This window comes from Equus asinus, chromosome 2 (assembly GCF_041296235.1).
Source record: "Equus asinus isolate D_3611 breed Donkey chromosome 2, EquAss-T2T_v2, whole genome shotgun sequence".
In the NCBI taxonomy this organism is placed as follows: Eukaryota; Metazoa; Chordata; class Mammalia; order Perissodactyla; family Equidae; genus Equus; species Equus asinus.
Genome location: NC_091791.1, coordinates 120,343,688 through 120,367,162, shown reverse-complemented (window position 1 = coordinate 120,367,162; position 23,475 = coordinate 120,343,688). Strand labels below are relative to the sequence as shown.

General features: G+C 38.6%; 1 protein-coding gene across 5 annotated transcripts in view; it reads left to right on the top strand.

Annotated features, from left to right (window-relative positions):
* The window catches only part of OCA2 (OCA2 melanosomal transmembrane protein), a 361,224-nt gene that overhangs the window by 104,802 nt on the left and 232,947 nt on the right, over positions 1-23,475 (top strand). For all 5 annotated transcript variants that reach the window (XR_011498067.1, XR_011498069.1, XM_044763429.2 and 2 more), the window contains 5 exons: positions 3,466-3,537; positions 4,995-5,060; positions 7,681-7,737; positions 9,099-9,223; positions 12,337-12,475. Coding sequence is in view for 3 of the 5 variants with exons in the window: in XM_044763429.2 (XP_044619364.1) it covers positions 3,466-3,537; positions 4,995-5,060; positions 7,681-7,737; positions 9,099-9,223; positions 12,337-12,475 (459 nt within the window). In the remaining 2 variants the exon portion in view is untranslated. The remainder of the gene's footprint in view (positions 1-3,465; positions 3,538-4,994; positions 5,061-7,680; positions 7,738-9,098; positions 9,224-12,336; positions 12,476-23,475) is intronic.

Sequence of the window (23,475 nt, the reverse complement as noted above, 5' to 3'; positions counted from 1 at the left end):
AGGGCACTATATATATTATATATATAGTATAGTATAATGTGTGTGTGTATATATATATGTATATATAATAGTATAAGGGCACTATATATATTATATATATAGTATAGTATAATGTGTGTGTGTATATATATATATGTATATATAATAGTATAAGGGCACTATATATATTATATATATAGTATAGTATAATGTGTGTGTGTATATATATATATGTATATATAATAGTATAAGGGCACTATATATATTATATATATAGTATAGTATAATGTGTGTGTGTATATATATATATGTATATATAATAGTATAAGGGCACTATATATATTATATATATAGTATAGTATAATGTGTGTGTATATATATATATGTATATATAATAGTATAAGGGCACTATATATATTATATATATAGTATAGTATAATGTGTGTGTGTATATATATATATGTATATATAATAGTATAAGGGCACTATATATATTATATATATAGTATAGTATAATGTGTGTGTGTATATATATATATGTATATATAATAGTATAAGGGCACTATATATATTATATATATAGTATAGTATAATGTGTGTGTATATATATATATATGTATATATAATAGTATAAGGGCACTATATATATTATATATATAGTATAGTATAATGTGTGTGTGTATATATATATATGTATATATAATAGTATAAGGGCACTATATATATTATATATATAGTATAGTATAATGTGTGTGTGTATATATATATATGTATATATAATAGTATAAGGGCACTATATATATTATATATATAGTATAGTATAATGTGTGTGTGTATATATATATGTATATATAATAGTATAAGGGCACTATATATATTATATATATAGTATAGTATAATGTGTGTGTGTATATATATATGTATATATAATAGTATAAGGGCACTATATATATTATATATATAGTATAGTATAATGTGTGTGTGTATATATATATATGTATATATAATAGTATAAGGGCACTATATATATTATATATATAGTATAGTATAATGTGTGTGTGTATATATATATGTATATATAATAGTATAAGGGCACTATATATATTATATATATAGTATAGTATAATGTGTGTGTGTGTATATATATATGTATATATAATAGTATAAGGGCACTATATATATTATATATATAGTATAGTATAATGTGTGTGTGTGTATATATATATGTATATATAATAGTATAAGGGCACTATATATATTATATATATAGTATAGTATAATGTGTGTGTGTGTATATATATATGTATATAATAGTATAAGGGCACTATATATATATTATATATATAGTATAGTATAATGTGTGTGTGTATATATATATATGTATATATAATAGTATAAGGGCACTATATATATTATATATATAGTATAGTATAATGTGTGTGTGTGTATATATATATATGTATATATAATAGTATAAGGGCACTATATATATTATATATATAGTATAGTATAATGTGTGTGTGTATATATATATATGTATATATAATAGTATAAGGGCACTATATATATTATATATATAGTATAGTATAATGTGTGTGTATATATATATATATGTATATATAATAGTATAAGGGCACTATATATATATTATATATATAGTATAGTATAATGTGTGTGTGTATATATATATATGTATATATAATAGTATAAGGGCACTATATATATATATTATATATAGTATAGTATAATGTGTGTGTGTATATATATATATGTATATATAATAGTATAAGGGCACTATATATATATATTATATATAGTATAGTATAATGTGTGTGTGTATATATATATATGTATATATAATAGTATAAGGGCACTATATATATATATTATATATATAGTATAGTATAATGTGTGTGTGTATATATATATATATATAGATAGTATAAGGGCACTAATCACATTCCTGAGGGCTCCACCTTCATGACCTAACTACCTCCCAAAGGCCCCACCTCCTAATACTATCATCTTAGGGGTTAGGATTTCAACATAGGAATTTTAGGAGGACACAAACATTCAGACCGTAGCAGCAACCATGACCACAGTACAGTTTTAGGACATTCCATCACCCCGTAAGTGTCCCTAGGGCCCATTTGCTATCAATTCCTATTGCTACCCTCAGCCTTAGGCAGCCCTGATTTTCTTTCTGTCTCTAAATTTACCTTTCTGGACAGTTCATACAAATGGAATGATACAGTATACAATCTTTTGTGTCTGACTTCCTTCACTTAGCATAATGTATGTTGGGTTCATCCAGTACATGGCACATACCAATGGTCCCATGTTGTAGCATGTACTACGTTTTGTTTATCCATTATTCACCGTGGATGGACATTTGGAATGTTTCCAGCTTTTGCCTATTTTGAGTAATATTGCTATGAACATTCATGCTTTATGTGGACTGTTAAAAGATAAACTGAGGCATATTAATTTTTAAGAGTTTGAGCAAAAATGGATTCAAATTTGGCAGCACCAAAACAGAAGTGCTTAGGAGTACACCACCCACAGGAGCTGGGGCAAGAATTTTACAGAGAAGATGCGGAAGCAAAGCAAGGAAATTATTTGACTGGTTACAGCTTAAGTATCTGCCTTATTTGGGAAAGCTTTGGTGGCTGTTTGTGATTGATTGTCCTTAGATTTCAATTCCTTAACTTTGAGGCATTGACAGGCTTATGTTTGGGTTTGCTTACATAGGCTGCTAAGGCATTAGAGCTCTCTCAGTCTGATAGCCTCATTTAATTAATTTAACAGGATGTATGTTTTCATTTCTTTGGGTATATTCCTAGGAGTGTAATTGCTGGATCATATGGTAAATTTATGTTTAACTTTTTAAGAAACTGCCAAACTGTTTTCCACAGTGACTGAACGATCTTAGATTCCCACCAGCAATATTTGAGAGTTCTAATTTCTCCACATCCTTGCCTTTCTTCATGTTTTGTCTTAGAAATTCTCTATCCATTTGAATTATAATTAAATAGAAAAGATACTTTTGTGATTTAGTGATTAATCTGAAGTCTCAATTATATTAAGCAGTCAGCTGTGTACCTTTGGTTTAATAACAGTCTCAGCAATTGGGCAGAATTGATTTATGTTGTGAAACTAATGGTCCAGTTGCCTAGGGATTATATGGTAAATAATTAATGACAATTTACTGCAGGCTTCCTTGTAGAACATACTTTATCCAGCCTTCTGCTTCTACTTCAGGTCATCCAATTATTTAGGAAATGAAAGCAGCTATCTTTAGAAGAGAGACTGGTAGTGGTTGTGTGTGTTCAGACTCTGAAACAGCGAGAGCTGTGATTTATTTATTGTCTTAATAGATATGGTATAAAATGGCTGATGTTGACAGATAGTTATATCAACATAGGCTTTTGTGCATTTTAAACCTCCGTGGACTGGAATGCAATAATTTCCTACATTTCTTTTTAGATCGTTCACAGAACACTGGCAGCCATGTTGGGTTCCCTCGCGGCGTTAGCAGTGCTGGCTGTGATTGGCGATGTAAGTTCTAATATTTCAGATCATCGACTACCACCTGATAGAATGTCAGACTCAAAGGCAGTCCAAGAATTAGGTGCTAGCTGGTGATCTTCACTCTTTTATGTACTATTTCCACATTTCACCCCAGGGACCATGCTAGAGGCATGAACTAACAAACTTTATGACATTGATAAATATTTTTCATTTGACTTTATCACATATACACACACACACATACACACACACATGCACATTCATCCCAGTGGTATTATTCTTCATTTTAACTGAGAAAAGGCTCATCGTGGTCACGCATTTGCCCAGGGCAATGTAGCTGAGTGGTGTTAGAACTGGTTCTGGGTGCTGTCTGCCCTTGGGAACTGGAGGAGGCCATCCTGTAAGGAGCAGAGAGGTGGGAGACAGTAAGGTTGGAGTTCTGTCCTGCAGACATCAGGAGACCCACAGAGATGCATGTTTGGTAAGTGATAGCATCCCACCAGGGCCTGAGTGTGGCTCATCTGGCAGGAACATAGGAATGAATGTAGGAAAGCAAGAGAGGCCAAGTCCCCTCTGGTGATAGAGGCCTGGAGTTATTTGAGAGGCAGTGCTGGAACTGAACAATGTGGCAACACACAGAACTGGATTTGAAAACAGCTTTATAGAATTCAATGGGTTGTTTTGAAAACTGTTAGTAGAGACCATTTCAGTCAATCAAAGAATAATAGCTGGTTTAAAAAACTACGTAGGGGCTGTGTTCAGTTAGTTACTATGTTTTCTTCTTTTTCTTGGCTAGAATTGGTGTAAACAAATGCCAACCCTAAAGGTAAAATGTCCCAGAATCCTAAAACATATATATAAGCCACTGTTGTCTTTATTAATTATTAAGGAGTAGTATAGTAGTAGTTATTTCATTTTAAAAATCATTAACATGGCACCTGGAAGGTGCCTGCTGTGGGAAGCTACTTAGGCCACCGTGCAGTCCTTTCCCAACAACCAGACTTGCAGTGCCCTCATGTTACACTCCATGCTCCCAATTCTCCATGACCCTGGCCTTCCCTATTCTTCAGGGTGGTTAGAAGATGAATTGAGAGTGGGTGCACAGATGGAGAGTAGGACAAATATGTCCTTTAGTTATCATCATTTTGGCCTCATGCGCTGATACCGAGAAAGACATATGTGGACACGACTGACCTCAAGGGCCAATCCTGCAGTTCAGGCAACAGTTCTTCATAGAGTTGCCAGGACAGAGTTTATGAAATTTGTTTTTCTTATTACTAAATTTGTAGGCTTGACATTACGATGCCTTGGGTCATGACTGTTTTTCAGTCGTGATATAATCTGATTTCAAAGGCAAATAGATGATGTGATTTTCGACTCTGGCCCAGTGAGTGGGTTTGCTGTGAAGGGAAGCGTATTTTTACAGCTTATCACCAGGGGGATGATGCCCAAGATTAATTGGAAAATCTGTGCTTTGATTGCAGAGACCCAGTCTGACCCATGTGGTGGAGTGGATTGATTTTGAGACCCTGGCCCTGCTGTTTGGCATGGTAATTACAGTTCTCCCAGGAGGATAGGGCTCCAAGCCTGCCATAACCCAGGACCTTCTTTTTTGCTGCTGCTGATAATCCTTCATTATATTAAAGATACTGTGCTGCTTGATAATTAAGGCTTGATTGAGAAGTGTTAGTGCAGGTCTAGCTAGTTTCTCTTGTGGATGAATGGTGCTCTGATCTGGAGAATTTGTCTAAGGCCTGTCTGATGGTGAAATAATATTGCCACTTAGAAAATTTAGCAAATTTCTTGAGTTACTGCCCTTAAAATATAAAACTGAATATCCTAAATAAATGAACCATGTAAGTTTCAGTGATTGGAAAAGTATCCTTAATTATAAGGATAAAGGAAGAAATTATCCATAAGTAATTCATGTATGCTGATTTATCAGACATTGTCAAGAGGCCACTCTGCTGCATGCAGTGAAGAGTGTCACCAAGTCAACTTACAGGAAGGGAACTTTAAGACACACAAGTGGGCTAGTTTGGGACATGAGTCATAAACTAATTTAACTAGAATAAGTGGAATTTGACAAGGACTTGGACAGCAGTGGGAATGGCTCATGCGTTCTTGAACAGACCTCGCAGCAGCTGAATGGTCTGAAAGAGGGCTTTCCCTCTCTGGGCTAGAAGACCCACTCTGTGTAAAGGTCACTATATAGCCTCATTTTCCTTGCTAACATCTAATCCCTCCTCAGGCTGGCAGTCATAATGGAGGGTCCTGCTACTCTAGGCTTCAGTGTGACCCAAACTAGCTCTGCTTCCTCTGTGGGTGGAGTGTGGGGAGATGGGTCAGTGCTCTGAACCGAGGCTTCATAGAGGAACTAATATTTGGGTTGGGTCCTGAAAAGCACATAGGGTTTGGGCATCTGGAAGGAAGAAGAAAGGCATACCCGATGTCTCATAATTTTTTTTAAATTAAATAAATGGTATGTTAGTCAGCTTGGGCTGCCATAACAAAGTACCACAGACTTGGGGGCTTAAACAACTGACATTTATTTTCTCACAGTTCTGCAAGCTGGAAGTCTGAGATCAAGGTACAGGTAGGGTTGGTTTCTCCTGAGGCTTCTCTCCTTGGCATTGTAGATGGCTGTCTTCTCCCTGTATTGTCACATGGTTGTCCCTCTGTGTGTGGCTGTGTTCTGATCTCCTCTTCTTATAAGGACACCAGTCAGCTTGGATTAGGGCCCACTCTATGACCTCACTTTAACTCAATTACCTCCTTAATATAGTCACATTCTGAGGTACTGGGGGTTAAGACTTCAACATATGAATTGGGAGGGGCACAATTCAGCCCATAACAAGTGGTTTAATTTTTTCTCTCAATTGAAATCAGTTCAGCAAGGTTCTGTGATTCTAGAATTTTGGGGCTGCAGAGAGAGTCTATATAATCAGGCACCTGCATTTTCCACCCTATTTCATGGCAGTCAGCCACGTGTGGGGTCACTCAGCCCAATCCTTGAGTTCCAGTCTCTCTTACATGTTTCTGGCAGCCAACGTGTGGAACAGCTTCCTCACACAGGACCTGTCCCTTCACGTTCATGTGTAGCTTCCGTTGGTGCCCCACAGTGGCTGTCTGGGTTAGGATGAACGTTGGTGGTCATTCTAGACAAGGTAAATATTTGTATTGAGTCTAAACTGACTTTTGGACATTTTTGTTTTGTATGGTTTCTCGGAAAGACGATATTGGGCCTACTATTTTCCAAGTACTTTAATTTACATAATTTTATTGAATTTTCACAACAACCTTACAAGGAACAAAACATTCAGAGGTGAGGTATGACAACTGAAGTGCAGAGGATTAAAAAAATTTTCTGTTCAAGATTGAAGTATTCCTAAGTGGCAGATTCAGTATTTGAAACTGCATCTTCTTATTCCAAGTTCAACACATGGTACATTGCCATTTTAGGAGGTGGAACAGAGAATCTTCCAGAAAGTTCAGGCTGGATGAAATGTCTGGTTGATTAGATTTGGAATAAATGGGACATTACTTTTTCTTACTATCTCAGAAGGTTGTTAACACCAACTCAATGTCATCATTAGAAAGAAACCAAAGTTAGTACATTTTCTGGGTTTATAACCAGAGATTCATAATTTTAATGTAATTGCTCTTATTTGCATGTCTTGATCAAATTGGTAACAAAAATCTGTTTAGTTATGTTAGGAAACAAAGTTTAACCCAGTTTTAAAATCTTAAAATGTTTAGTTTTGCTTCTATGGACATTTAGGTGCGGATGGCCACATTCTGGCCCATTTCCTTCCCGGCTTCTAGCTTTGTGACTGTGAGCAAGTCATCTCCTCTCTTTGCCTTCCAGTTTGCTGGCCTATGAGGCAGAGAGTAATAATAACATGTGATGTTGTAAAGATTAGATGGAATGATAATGTACCTTGGACACAGATCCCTGGACAAAAATAGAGGCGCAAAACTGCTAGCAAGAGGGTTCATTCAGGGAGTTTGTAAGTGCACTACACTCAGTGAGAGAACAGAAGCTTGATGACGTTGTAGCTTTCCTGCTGAGGCCAGAGCTCACATTTGTAACTGGTCACTCTGATGTCATTTCAGGAATGTGCTCTGCTAAAAGATTCTTCTTGTCTCCTTTTTCTCTTTTCCCCACAGATGATCTTGGTAGCCATATTTTCAGAAACTGGATTTTTTGATTATTGCGCTGTAAAGGTAGGTTTGATGTGACACTGAATAGTTTGTATTAATTAATTGACATATTTATTTTCCACCATTATGTATTTAGTGAATAAAACTACCATTTAAATCAAATATTTTAAAATTCTATCCTCCTTTTCAAAATCAGTGCTGCCAGGCTAGGTGCAGTTGCCATGCTAAGTGAGGTGGCTCTGAGCAACCCTTTCAGCTTTTCAGTATACAGCTGAAGAAGGAGATCAGGAAAAGAGCACTTGAGCTGAACGTTTGTGTAACATTATTTAAATTGGCAGGTTGAGAGCTTCACATCAAAAACTGTTTCACATTTTAGAATATCTAAATATTTCAAGTCATCAGCTTCTGATTGCTTTTTTGGTGAAATAATTCCAGTGATTATTTTCTAAATATTGAACATATAAACAGTCACTTTTATAGCTGGGACCCTGGGGGGTCCACCAGCGAGTTCTGACCACCAGGATTTGCACTGGTCCTATCACTCAGCGTTGGGGAAAGGAGATTTTGCCATGCCCTGCTAATGCAAGGACTGGTGCTGTGCTTGATATTTTTAGAACTGAAAAGTTCTTTTAAAAAATTGTTTGCTCAGGGCTAGCCTGGTGGCAAAGTGGTTAAGTTTGCTTTGTCTGCTTCAGCGGCCTGGGGTTCATGGGTTTGGATCCCAGATGCAGACCAATGCGCTGCTCATCAAGCCATACTGTGGCAGTATCCCATGTCCAGGATAGAGGAAGATTGGCACAGATGTTAACCTCAGGAACAATCTTCCTCAAGCAAAAGGAAGAAGATTGGTAACAGATGTTGGCTCAGGGCCAATTTTCCTCACCAAAAATAAATAAATAAATAAATGATTTGCTCAACAAAGCCCTTTGCAAACTCTGAATGGTAGAACCATGCTATGATTTTTGCTATCTTTGTGCACCATCTTACACCTTCCAGGTAGATATCTAGCCTCTTCCTCCCAATACCTTGGTACTAAAAGTATTCCTAAGATCGCCAAAGATCAGAAGGCTCTAGAGTCACATGGATCCCAAGTCACAGCACAGACTGTCTAACCAAAAGGAGATTGTAAAATACTGGAGGATATCCAAGGGATAGAGGGCCATCACCTTGTGATAAATGAACCATCAAAGGGCACTATGAAGGAGGATCAGAGGGAAGGAATGTAGGCCAAGGTGGATTTAGAATGTCTGGGTATGGCCATCACTACTGCATCTCAGCAGACTTAGGAATCTCTAAGTCTAAGTTTTAATCTACCATGTAGAGTTTATTTGGACCCCTAGTTCTTACAGTCCCTAATGAAAAGTCACATCTATTCTTTGACCCTGCTGATCCTGGCTGTGCCTTTCTGTGGGTATGTGTTCCAGGCATACCAACTATCCCGGGGAAGAGTGTGGGCCATGATCATCATGCTGTGTCTCATTGCTGCCATTCTTTCTGCTTTCCTGGACAATGTCACCACGTCACTCCTCTTCACTCCTGTGACCATAAGGTATGCAGAGTGCCCCTCATGGGCATCAGGCCAGGCTCACAGCAGCGTGCCCACCTCCTTCCCTTCTCTTGTGTGTCCAGCTCAAGCCAGCACGCCCACCAGGACTGGTGCTCTATGCACATGGCCATGGCAGCAGCAGCAGCTGCAGAAATGCTGCAGGAGTCAAAAGACTCAGGCCTCACTGTCCTGCAGGGACAGCCATCAGGCGCCGTCTCTCCCCCTCCACTTGGGCCGATCACAGGCATGGTGGAGTGTGAGAGCTCTCGCCCGGTGGGCAGGAGTGCATGGCAGGCAGCGGAGAAGGTGGGGCAGCCATCTCACTCTTGCTGGGCTCCTCTCCTCTGGGAGGCTTGCAGGGTCAGGGACCTGCTTGGGCAGGCTTTGCGGGGTAACTTTGGGAAAGAGAGATTTAATTGAATTCAGTTCCGTTTCTTTTAATTCTGTCCACTTCATTCATTGGATGTTTCCTGAGCACCACAGACCAAAGTTTGTCTGGAATCTTTAGAAGCTTGAACTTCAGGCCCAGTCATTGTTCAGGCCCCCTCCAATGCCGTGGACCTACATTTACATCCTTACTTTATCTTCTTTATTTTAGAGATGGTTCCCCAGCATATCATGGTCTTCCCCTGCTCGAGCCTATTACTCTGGTGCTCTGCTGGTCCTGGGGAGATTGAAGGGAGACAGGTACCCCCTCTGGGGTGCAGGGGCTAGTGAGAGATCTCAGAAAAGTCACTTCAGCTACATTGATCTGGGTTGTACCATCAAAGGTTAACCCAAGCTAGTGTTTTGAGGATTCCCTGAGATAAGAGACTCGCTTGGACAGGAGGCCAGAGACACAAAACAAATTCAAAGTCACCAGCAAGAGGCTACTTCGAGGGCTCAGGATTAATTCTGGTTGATACCTTTTACCTTTGAACAGTGGTGACTCTTGGAGGAGGAATGAGTTGGAGTGTGGGGTGGGGAGAGGAGGAGGAAGAGTGAAGAGAAGCCAGGCAGCAACCTCTGACACCTCCATGCGGCCTGCAGTGTTACAAGTCTGTCTCTTGCCCAGGCTCCTGCAAACTTGGCTGCATTGTCATGCCCCATGTGCAGGCAGGGATTTGGGGTGAGGGATGCTGGACTCAGCCTTCCAGTGAAGGAGGGGCATAGCACCTCCCAGTACCAGAGTTCTTCTGAGGGTAAATGAAGGATGGAGTGAACACACTTGAAGGGTGCTGTAAACAGTACCATGCACTACTAATGGAGGGCACCAAACCCTGCCCCAGGACACCTCAGAGGGCAAGAGGCAGGCCACACCCTGCCCACCCCCAACCAGTGGGACTCTGCTGCTGATACTGGTTTGAAAACCATAGTACTACCCACATGTGCCAGATCCCAGGACATCATCCTGCTCTCTCATGGCAGCCCAGTGAGGGTATGTTTCTAGGGCTGAGGAGTGCTGGGCACCCGTGTTCCTGGTATCCCTGTACAGCCCAGACAGCCAAGGGTTGTTTCAGCCTTGCTGGGATTTGTTTATGTCCTTACTGTTCCGGGAACTGGCTTTGTAATTTTATGTGAGAGTAGCAATTCCATTTATTAGTCTAAAAATTACCTCTTTCAAGATTCAAGTGTTAGTGTGCTCAGATTCACTGTTTTTTTTTTTTTTTTTTTGAGGAAGATTAGCCCTGAGCTAACTACTGCCAATCCTCCTCTTTTTGCTGAGGAAGACTGGCCCTGAGCTAACATCTGTGCCCATCTTCCTCTACTTTATACGTGGGACACCTACCACAGCATGGCTTTTTGCCAAATGGTGTCATGTCCTCACCAGGGATCCGAACCAGTGAACCCCGGGCTGCCAAGAAGTGGAACGTGTGAACTTAACTGCTGCGCCACTGGGCCAGCCCCAGATTCACTGTTTGTATTACCTCATTATTCATGACTTTGTAAGCTTGATTGCATTCTTCTGCCTTTGTCTGGACTGAGTAGCATTAGTCCTTAGAGTTAAACAGCGAGGCCTATTTAGTTCAGATGCCATCTCTGTGCATGGTCTGGTGGTGTTGATTAGCATACATTAGTTATTTTCTTGCTAGAAGCAGATCCTTGGAGCTTCCTCAGCTGAGACCTGCTGCTGCTGATTAGGATCTGATCCTCTTTTTTGGACTCACTCCTGTCCCTGGTCCCCAGACACAGCTCCCTCCTCATCTTCTACACAGCTCAGTAGGCCAGTCCCCTTCAAACAAGCTGTTGGCTACTCTCTGAGCTGGGAGGTGGTAGGAAGGACCCTTGAGTTCAGCAGGGCCTCCTGTCAGCCTGGAGATACAATGCCTTGTTTCTGTATGGAAGTGGGCAATGCAGATTGGTAGGTGTGGAAGATGTCATGATGTGTTTTCTACACTTTCCTTAGAGCAACGATTCTCAACTGTGTGCTCACTGGACCTACTTGGAGAGCTGTAGAATGCTGCTGCTCAGGCCCACTCCCAAGGATTGATCTGTCATGGGCCAGGCAGCCAGACTTTCAAAGGTTCTCAGACAAATCTAGTGTGCAGCCAAGATGGAGAACCACTGCCGTAGAGTGTGTGCCCCTTCTCTAAGGAAGTCCATGGGTAGTAGTTGAAGGGAAGGGGTAGGGGACAGCTTGGGCCCTCAGCATCTGATAAAGGGAAGGTAGGTAAGGGCCTAGATTGGCAGGCTTGGTGTGAGCCACTGGGCAGCGGTGCTTTCTGCTCTGGCAGAGGAGATTAGACCTCTCCACCCCTGACTTGGAGAGGTCTGATGGCTAGTACCCACTCACCTGTGCCAGGGCCTGTCTTCCAGTGGGGGCCTGCACACAGCGGACTGTGCTCCCTCCCGACCTGTGGGGGGTGGGGCAGGGGTACATTTTCACACTGGTGGTTCAGATGGTTGGTGGGATATCTTTTGGAGAAATGTAATTCTGAGAGTCACCTATGGCCCGTAGCTCTGTAGTGTTGTTGCCATAGTCCGTTCCCCAGCATTGCCCTTGTCACAGGTGTGTGTGTGTGTGTGAGTGTATGCCTCCCTTTTACAAGCAAGTGCTTTAAAAGTATTTAGGTTGCACATGGGACTTTCACAGTGTTAATAGTGGGACTACTTTCATTTTCTTCCATTCATCACAGATTATGTGAGGTTCTCAACCTTGACCCAAGACAAGTCCTGATTGCAGAAGTGATCTTCACAAACATTGGAGGAGCTGCCACTGCCATCGGGGACCCACCAAATGTCATTATTGTTTCCAACCAGGAGTTGAGGAAGATGGTATGTACCAGTATAACAGGGTTGCTTCCAATAAATATAGACCTCAAGTTATTTGCCCGCTCAGCATCCTACACAACGTGGACTTCTTTATTAGAAATCAAGTCCCTCTATGTCACCTCTTCACATTAAGTGCTGTTGGTTAAGAGTGGGAAGTTAGGTGACTGATCCTTCAGTGTAGGATTAAGTGGTCTGAACTGAATTCGTTCTCCTTCTGATAAATTTTTAAGGAAATGTTTGGATAGCATATATATTTAGTCACAGTATATCATATTAATGGAAACTGAGGTTTCTTCCAACTAATATTAAGAATAAAATGATCTATACCCTCTCACTTTTCAACTGTGGTGGATAAATTCACTGATGAAGAACTTAAGATTTTTTTTCAAAAGGATCGGGAAATGAAGGTCTTTATGAATTTTTTTAAAGCTCTTATAAATATTAATATATAATTTCTTTGTACACTAAAATAAAGACAAAGTATTAAAGAGAGTATATAGTATTTTACATATCTTGAGTTAAAATAAGAATTATATAATTAATTTTCATTTATCATTCTTTGGTCATTAGAATTTTCTCAATAGCTCTTTTCTGAACAGTAACAATGCTCCCAAATTGGTGTCCTTTATTGTAGATGATATGTTTATGTGTGTGTCCATGAATGTGTCAGTGTGTTTGTGTGTGTGTCTGCTGTTTTCCATAAAAACATTTAAGTCTTTGAGAGTTCATGGTTCTAAGGTGTTGATAGCCATTTTGTGAGCCCACCATGATCTAGAGATTCAGGGTATAACTTAGACACTTTGACTAAACTTCAGTACTCCCTAGTTACCCTGGAAAACCAGCTGACAACACTTCAGCAGTCTTACTGCAGGAGTGAGGAGTATGTCCACAATCATTGTCACCTTAGAGCACATTAGAAGGTGGTAGAGCCCCGTGAGCTATCTTGGGGCACCTATCATCCAGGATGGGCCTCATACACATGAGAGACAGGTATTTTTAAAGAAAAATATTGTTTTATTATTTTTATCCTACAGTAATACCTTTATTGTAAAAAATAGAAATCACACAAACACACATACAGAAATAAAACTGTCATAATCCCACCACCCAGAGAGAAATCCTCTTAATATTTTGGTGCATATAGTCTTCCAGAATGTTTGTATGTGGATATACATGGATAAAAAAAGATAGCATGGCTTCTTCTGTGGCCAAGATGGGACTGGATTTACCCTCTTGCTTGAGACAGTCAAAAAGAAAATAAACCAAAAACCAAAAACAAACCAATATAACAGTGGTAATCAAGATATTGGACACTAGGCAATAAAAGGACAGTGATCTCTGAGAGATGGGATGCAAATGACGTGAGCCCTGTAATTGCCCTAGCTCACTGCCTTGAGAGAGTTTCCAGGATGCAGTGCAGGGAGAGATAGCCTATCAAAATCTTTGAGTGGGGGATAGGGCTGAGAGTCTGGACAGACCAAGGTATTTAGAATTTGAAAGACAGTACTACAGAGGAGAGAGCTGCACAGAGAGGGAGAACCCCAGAGATCTGTAGAGAGAAGCTACCCAAGGCCAAGGGAAGAACAACCCAAAAAGATTAGAGGGAAGAGTGCTTGACAAACACAGGATGAGGAAGAGTGTCTGTTCTTGCCAGGAAGACTAGAAACCTTTTAATTCATGAGGCATTAGGTAGAGTACGCAAAGTGTCTTGCTTTGTATTGGTGAGTAATTAGCTCCAGATTGAACACGTCTCTGGTTCTACCTAATAAATCTTAAAATCAAGACCTGAAATAATTAAACTGTTTCTAAGTAGTTTAACTGCATCCAAGAATGAGCCTCAAGAGTATATATAGGAATACAAAAATATCCAACAACACATAGGGTAAAATTCACAATGTCTGGCATCCAATCAAAGATTACCAGGCATGCAAAGAAGCAAGAAAATATGACCTATGACAAGGAGAATATGAATCATTTGGAACCAACCCAGAATAGACACAAGTATTAGAATTCATAGAAAAGGGCATTATTACTAGAACTTTGTTCCAGATGTTCATTAAATTAAGCAAAAACATGAAAGATATAAAAAAGGCCTGAATCAAACTTCTAGAGATGAAAACTATGTCTGAGATAAAAATACTCTTCTTAAGATTACTGGCAAATTAGGAATTGCAGAAGAAAAGATTAGTGAACTTGAGGACAGAGATCCAAAATAAACCAGAGTGAAAAGATAACAAGTAATGAAAAGATAAAAAAAAAGAGTGAGCTAAGAGAAAACTTCAAGTGCTCTAATATTTACATAGTTCTAGTCTCCCAGGGAGAGTGAGGAACAGAAAAAGACATTTGAAGAAGAAATGGTCTAAAATTCCAAATTTTATGAATGATAGAAACCCACAGATTCAAGAAGTTCAATGAAGTCAGAGCATAAGAAACATAAAGAAAACTACACTAAGCCACATCATAATCAGAGTGTTCAAAAAGCAATGATAAAGAGAAAATCTTTAAAACTGAGCCCCCACACAGAGACATGTTACATGCAAAGGAATAAAGATAAGGATGACAACATTTCTCTTCAGAAACAATGCAAGTGAGAAGATAGTGCAGCAACATATTTAAAGTACTGAAAGGAAAAATTGTCAACTTAGAATACTATATCCAGTGAAAAAGCATTTTTCTTATGTACAAAAAATAGACTTCTTCTCATGTACAAAAGCTGAAGGAATTCATAAGTGGCAGACCCATGTGGCAAGGCACATTAAAGAAAGTCCTTAAGGCAGACGGAAAATGTCACTAATGGAAACGTGGATCTCCACAAAGGAATGAATAGTACTGGAAATAATAACTACATGGGTAAATTCATATACATTTTTTCTTATTATTTGAATCACTTTAAGAGATAATTATTTAAACAAAAACAATGAGTTAAGGCATTTGTAAGATATGTCTAAGTAGGATGTATGACAATAGCATAAAGGCTGGAAACAGAGAAATTAAAGTACATTAATGTTAGGTTCTTACACTATATGTATATTGGCATAACATCACCAATTAGACCATATTGGTATAATACATCAAAGTAGACTGTGACAAGTGAAAAATGTATACTACAAACTCTAAGGCAACCGCTGAAAGAAAAACAGAGTAACAGCTAATAAGTCAACAAAGAGTATAAAGTGGAATCATAAATAATATTCATTTAATGCAATGGAATGCAGAAAAAGAGGGAAAAGGAGGCAAAGAACAGATGGGACAAATATAAAGCAAATTGTAAGGCTTAAACCTAACTATATGAGCAATCACATGAAGTATAAATAGACTAAATATCCCAAATAAAAAGCAGGAATTGTCAGATTGAACAAGCAAGCACAATTCAACTATATGCCACTTACACACACTTAGAATATAAAGACACAAATGGGTTAAAATGAAAGGAATGGCAAAAGACTCACCAGAAGAAAGCTGGAGTAGCTATATTAATGTCTGACAAAGTAGACTACAGAACAAAGAATATTACCAGGATAAAAACAAGACATTTCATAATGATAAAGGGGTAAATTCATAAAGAGGACACAGCAATTCTAAACATTTATGCAACTGGTGACAGAGCTTCAAAATGCATGAAACTGGAAAGCTGCAAAGAGCAACAGATAAATTCTCTATTATAGTTGGAGGTTTCAGTACACCTCTTGCAATAATTGATAAAACAGAAAATGAGTAAGGAAATATAAAACTTCATCGGTATTATTAACTAACTTAATTTACATTTATAGAAAATTCCACTCAACACCAACAGTGTCTGTATTCTTACAAAGTGCGTACAAAACACAGACCAAAATAGACCATATTCCGGGCCATAAAAAATCGTAATACATTTAAAAAGAACTCAAGTAACACAAATATGTTCTCTGTTGAATTACCACAGTTGAATTAAATTAGAAATTAATAACAAAGATATTTGGAAAATCCCCAAATATCTGGAAGCTAGCACATTTCTAAATAATCCAAGGGTCTAAGAAGAAACTGAAATTGGAATTGCAAAGTATTTTGAATTGAATTATAATGAAAACAAAACATATCAAAATTTGTGGGATTCTTCTAAAGCAGGAATCAGCAAACTTTTTCTTAAAAGACCATATAGTTAATATTATAAGCATGTGGACCATATGGTCTCTGTTTCAATTACTCAACTCAACTCAGCATGTAAGCAGCCATAGACAATACATAAATGAATGGGCATGGCTGTGTTCCAGCCTGCAAGTGTGGTTTGTTGGTCCCTGCTTTAAAGCATTATTTACAGGGAAATTTATACTGCTAAATACCAATATTAGAAAAGAAGAATTGTCTAAAATCAATTACCTCAGCTTCCATCATAGTCAGTTAGAAAAAGAAGAGCAAATTAAACTAAAAGTAAGCAAGAGAAAGAAAATTACACAGACCAGAGTGCGGAAGAAAAAAAAAATAGAGAAAATCAATGTAAGCTGAAGCTGGTTCTTTGACAAGATCAATAATACTGATAAACCTCTGGCCAAACTCATCACTTGGAAAATAAGAGAGAAGACACAAATGACCAGTATCAGGAATAAGAGAGGTTACATCACTACAGAGCTTATAGACATTAAAGACATTGGTAGGGATTGTTATGGACCACTCTATGCCAATAAATTTGACAACTTAGATAAAATGGACAGTTTCCTTGAAAGACACACTCTACCAAACCTCACTCAGGAAGAAGCAGACAACCTGAGCAGCCCCATATCTATTAAAGAAATTGAATCTGTAGTTAAAAACCTTCCCACAAAGAAGAAAACAAAACAAAACAAACAAACAAAAAACTTAGGCTAAGATGGCTTTTTTGGTGAATTCTATCCGATATTTAAAGAAGAAATGATACTATATTACCAATTCTACACAAAGCTTTAGAGTAAGTTTAAGAGGAAAGAATATTTCACAGCTCATTCTGTGAGGCCCTGATACCTAAACCAGACAAACCCAGTACAACAAAACTATTGACAAATATCTCTTGAGAAGATAGATGTAAATGTAATTTTTTAAAAGTAAGCAAATCCAAGTTAACAATATGTAAAATGAATAGTATGTCATAACCCAGTAGAATTTATCCTAGGAATGGAAGATTGGTGTACTATTTGAAAAATCAATTAATGCAATTTACTAACAAACTGAATGAGAAAATCCATATGATCATCTCAATAGATGCAGAATAAAAATTTGGCAAATCCAGCATCCATTACTGATAAAATATCTCAGTAAGCTAGGAAAAGAAGAGAACTTCACCAGCCTCAGAAAGAGCATATATGAAAAGCCTACTTAAATGTGAAAAACTGAATGCTTTCTTCCTTAGATCAGAAACAAGACAAGGATGTCTGCTCTCACCACTTCAATGCAACATTTTACTGGAGACTCTAGCTGGTAAAGTAATGCGAGAAAAGGCAAACACATCAGAAAGGAAGAGTTAAACCAGTCTTTATTTGTAGATGACGTGACTGTCCAAGTAGAAAATCTGAAGATCTACAAAAAAGCTCCTAGAGGGACTGGCCCGATGGTGTAGTGATTGAATTCGCCTGCTCCACTTTGGCAGCCTGGGTTCATGGGTTCAGTCCTGGATGTGGACATGCACACCACTCATCAGAGCATGCTGGAGCGGCATCCCACATACAAAGAAATAGAGGAAGATTGGCACAGATGTCAGCCCACGGACAATCTTCTCAAGCAAAAAGAGGAAGATTGGCAACAGATGTTAGCTCAGGGCCAATCTTACTCACCAAAAAAAAAAAACAAAACTCCTAGAAATACGAAGTCAGTTTGGCAAGTATGGATATAACATCAATGTACAAAGATTAATGTTTTTGTATATTCTAGCAATAAACAATCGGAAATTGAAATAAAAATGTCACTTACAATAGCATCAATATATAAAATACTTTTGGGTAAATCTGACCAAACATGCAAGACCTGTATACTGAAAACTACAAAATATTGTAGAGAGTAATTAAGGAAAATCTAAATAAATAGAGATACATACTTTATTCATGGGTCAGAAAACCCAATATTGTTAAGATATCAATTCTCCCCAAATTGATCTATCGATTCATGCAATCCCCATCAAAACCATAGCTGGTTTATTTTTTTTTAAAGAAATTGGTAAACTGATTCTAAAATTTATGTGGAAATCCAAAGTATCCAGAATCCCCCAAAACAATTCTTAAAGCAAAGAATAAATTGGGAGGGCTAGTGCTACCTAATTCCAAGACTTATTATAAAGCCACTATAACCAAGACAGTGTGGTACTGTCTTGGCATAGCTTCCCATATACCTCAACAAATAATTTTTGACAGAGGTGCAAAGCCAATTCAGTGGAGAAAGGGTAGTTTTTTCTACAAATGTTCCAGACAAATGGATATTCATATGCAGGAAAAATGAACTATAATCCACACCTCCCACTTTATCCAAAAATTAACTCAAAAGTGGATCATAGACATAAAAATAATACCTAAAACTTTGGGATTTCTAAGAGCAAACAAGTTTTGGTAGAATAGGTACAGAAGTAGTTCATGTGAGGGTATGGCTACTGTATTTCATTAGTCTGTTTTTAGAACTTGGCTTTCAATTTCTGTTTTCCTCTTCTTTTTATGACAACATTTTGCTGAATGTTGCAATAGCTTAGTTGCCCCCGACCGGCATCACGTTAGCATTATTGTAAATTCCTAGGCATGATATTTTTCTTGGGCACAGATTGAGTTAAGCCTGTCCTTCTAGTCCTAGGTCTGAATCCTCTGAACTTAACAGTGGAATGTGACCCGAGACAGGCCCTGGGTCCTGCATCTCTACTAAGCCACATAGAAAGCTGAAGGGAAACAGCAGTCTGTCAAACTATTCCTACATTTTTCTATGGTATGTTGACATGCTGTTGTAAATATCCAGAGTTTAAATCTGACAGTAAGGGAGAAAGGTGAGGTTTTTGCAAAAATGCACAGAGCGCCCTGGACGTGAGCACTCTTTCTGATTGCCCTGAGGCTCACCCTAGGCTCCTCACATAACTTTGTGCAAAAGTGACATCCTCTTGGGACATGGCCTTAGAGTTGTCTTTGTTTTACTGAAGATGGTATTCCCTGTCTTCTACTTAATGACTTTCCATGAATTTTTGGGTTAAACTATTTCACAGAAAAGACATCTAATGAGTGGCCTTCTGTGGATAACCAAGAGTGGTTTTAATTCATTTTATAGTAGTTCAGAGATGAGGGAACACTTACTTGTATGGAGACACAAATAAACTCATGGTTCCAGGGATGATGTCCTCAGCAGAGATTAGTTTATAAAGCCTTAGTATCAGTAGTGACAGCACAGCCACACATTTGCATTACATGATGGACACATTTATTCTGCATTATGCAGTTGTTCATCAATGAAGTGAAATAGGAAGAAAACAGATTATAAAATAAAAATTAATTTTTAAATTAATTTTTAAAATATTCAGGAAGAAAGTTAATACTCAATGTGTAATTCAGATGAGTAATAAAACACCAGTACTAGACTTTGAAACAGTAAAGAAGTCACATCTGAAAAATCTTCCACATTCTCTGTCTGAGGATTAGGCAGAAGTTACAGGAAGTTGTGAGGAAAGTTCTTCTGACTTACCATTTCCACATCCTGCTCACTCCTCCCACGTCTCTTGGGATAGCTTTCTACCAGTACTGAACAGGTTGGTGGGGAAGACCTCCAGGGTGTACTACATGGACAATCACTTACTCCCCTGACCCCAACCCTTCCTGGGGTGGGCATAAGTCTACAGTGCTGTAGGGTCTCATGTGTAACCACACATTATCTCTTCATCTCCCAGCAGGCTAATAGGGATATAGTCCTCCTTTGCTGGTTACAGTTGCTCCTTTATGCCTGTTCCTGGGAGACTCACCAGTGATGAACTCAATCATTCAACTGTCTTTTAAATTTGAAAAGTCTCAAGGGGAACTATGTCCCCTGTGCTTCTCAATGGCATCTCACAGGTCAGAGGAAGGCATTACCCGTTGTACCCCAAAGATGTGTGTGTTAGGACATTCTTCAGGCCTTTCCCAAGGGCCCCACGCACTGTGCATGCTGGGACGTTCCTCATAGCTTTGCCGCCATGCCCTGTGTGCTGTGCATGCTAGGACATTCTTCCACTGCTCCTCCACCGCTGTCTTGCTCCACTCCAGCAGCTGACAACTTTGATGCTGTCACTCCCTGCTGGTTCTTGTTCTACCTCTTAGTCTCCTTTCAGGATTTTCTGCTTCCATCCACCTCTTCAATAACCCCAAAGCCTTGAAGTTATGCTTTTTTGACCCTTTTCCTCTGGGATCAGCATTCTCTAGAGATGCTTGTGCCCTCCATGGACTGTTCTGTTTCCTGCATTTTGGGTTTGCCCTCTTCCGTGTCTCTGCCAGAGACTCTTACCCCCTCAGATCCGCATATGCCATAACCTCTCCTACATGTTCACTGGTACCTCACATGAAGGATGTCCCACACCCATCCCTTCTGTCTGTCATCACACCCACTCCTGCAGTGCTGGGGTCCTCGTCTTGCTGGGTCTCCAGACATGACTCTATCCTTCAATTACACTGTGATATTTACTAAAACATTCAATAGATTCAGTTAAACTCTTAATCAGAATTTCTTTGAGTTTTTCACTCAGAAGAATTCAAGAAGCCATTTTGGCTTTAACCACCTTGCTATAACCCATTCGACTATTTTGGTTTGTCACAACTAGCCTGAAAGCCTTGTCCCTAAAAAATGATATTGGTAGGCCAGGAATTCCTCAGCCTGATCACCCTTAAACATATGTAGTTTATGCATCTGTGAATGTTCTAATCTGATTCTGGGGGATTCTCCTTGGTTGTTTTATATGCCTCAACATTTGACCACTTACTCTATCAAATGAGGACGTTGTGGGAAATTAAGAAGAAAGCGGCTGAGTGGAGCCAAAACCCAAACAGTACAGAACAAGACTTAGTGGGGTGAAATAAAACCAGCACCTTGTGGGCAGGGCTGCATTTACACACTGTATTGATGTAAGTGTAATAGTGAGTGTTTTGTTACTGAAAACATTGAGAGGAGCCTGGGAAATTATAGAGAAGTGTAACAGCAGCAGGGAGGCCCAGATACATGCACCAAATACTCTTAGTGAAAACATTTGCATCCCACTGTACATTGCATCTGCCTGTATAATTTCTTAAAATTTTTGCTTCAAGTTTTCCATTCTGCATTGTTCTTACATGATAGATCCACCCATTACAACTCTAGTAGCAACCAAATATTCCCACTCACTGCTGTGTTATTTTGCTGTGTGTCACTCCCAGGACCCAGTGAGTCCTTTCCTTTCTTTAATCTACTCCTCACTTTTTTCTTCGATAGCCTCATAATTTCTAATGGGACAAAACTTTATAGTGATTATGTTCCAGAATAACCCAGAATTACTCAGGATACAAGTTCCTCTGCCTTCATGGGCTCTTTGCTCTAAAAAATATTAATTATATTTCATGACTGAGTTAGTATAAAGAGAAAAACATTAGTATTATATTTTATTTTCTTTGACTCAAAAGATCTTTGTTTGTTTCTGATTTTAGAAGCAATTAAAAGATTTTAAGGGGCCCCGAAAAGTATTGTGGACTTTTTTTTGAACCAGATATTTGGGGCATGGTTTCTATAGATAAACACAAAGTCCAAGGTAATATCCTCATTAAAGAACTACCAGAAAAGTAGTTCTTATATGGCCATTAAAACATGGCCATTAAAAACATTCCATAAGTCCCTCCTCTCTGTAGATGTCCTTGGTATCTATATATGAATAAGCTCATATAGCTCCATCTGTAGTTCATGATGCTGTTTTCACTGGATGTGCAGATAACTGCCGGAGATTAAGAATTTCCAATCATTGTCCACTGGCAAGCCTAAATTTTGACACAACTTATTGATAGTGGCTTCTAGTTGTGTTATATCTTTAGCAATGTTATAGGTGGTTTCAGATCTTTTCTGTAAAGTGAGGGGGACAAATAAGTTAATTTTTTTTATTGAGTTCATAATAGTTTACATCAATGTGAGATTTCACTTGTACATTATTTCTTGACTGTCACCACGTAAGTGCTCCCCTTCACCCCCAGCGCCCCCACCCCCCTTTCCCCTGGTAACCACTGAACTGTTTTGTTTGTCCCAGTACTTGTTTATATTCCACATATGAGTGAAATCATCTGGTGTTTGTCTTTCTCAGACTGGCTTATTTCGCTTAGCATAATTCCCTCTAGGTCCTTCCATGTTATTGCAAATGGGATGAATTTGTCTTTTTTTCTGGCTGAGTAGTCTTCCATTGTATATATATATACCACATCTTCTTTATCAGTCAATGGGCACTTGGGTTGCTTCCATGTCTTGGCTCTTGTGAATAGTGCTGCAATGGATGTCGGGGTGCACGTGTTACTTTGGATTGTTGATTTCAAATTGTTTGGATAGATACCCAGTAGTGGGAGAGCTGGGTTGTATGGTAGTTCTATTTTTAGTTTTTTGAGGACTCTCCACACTGTTTATCATAGTGGCTGCACCAGTTTACATTCCCACCAGCAGTGTGTGAGGGTTCCCTTCTCTCCACATCCTCTCCAACATTTGGTATTTTTAGTCTTAGTGATTATAGCTATTTTAACAGGTGTAAGGTGGTATCTTAGGGTAGTTTTGCTTTGCATTTCCATGATGATTAGTGATGTTGAACATCTTTTCATGTGTTTATTGGCCATCTGTGTATCTTCTTTGGAAAAATGTCTGTTCATCTCCTCTGCCCCCTTTCTGATAGGGTTGTTTGCTTTCTTATTGTTCATTTGTGTGAGTTCCTTATATATTATGGAGATTAACCCCTGGTCAGATAAATGATTTGCAAATATTTTCTCCCAGTTGGTGGGTTGTCTCTTTGTTTTGATCCTAGTTTCTTTTGCGTTGCAGAAGCTCTTTAGTTTGATGAATTCCCACTT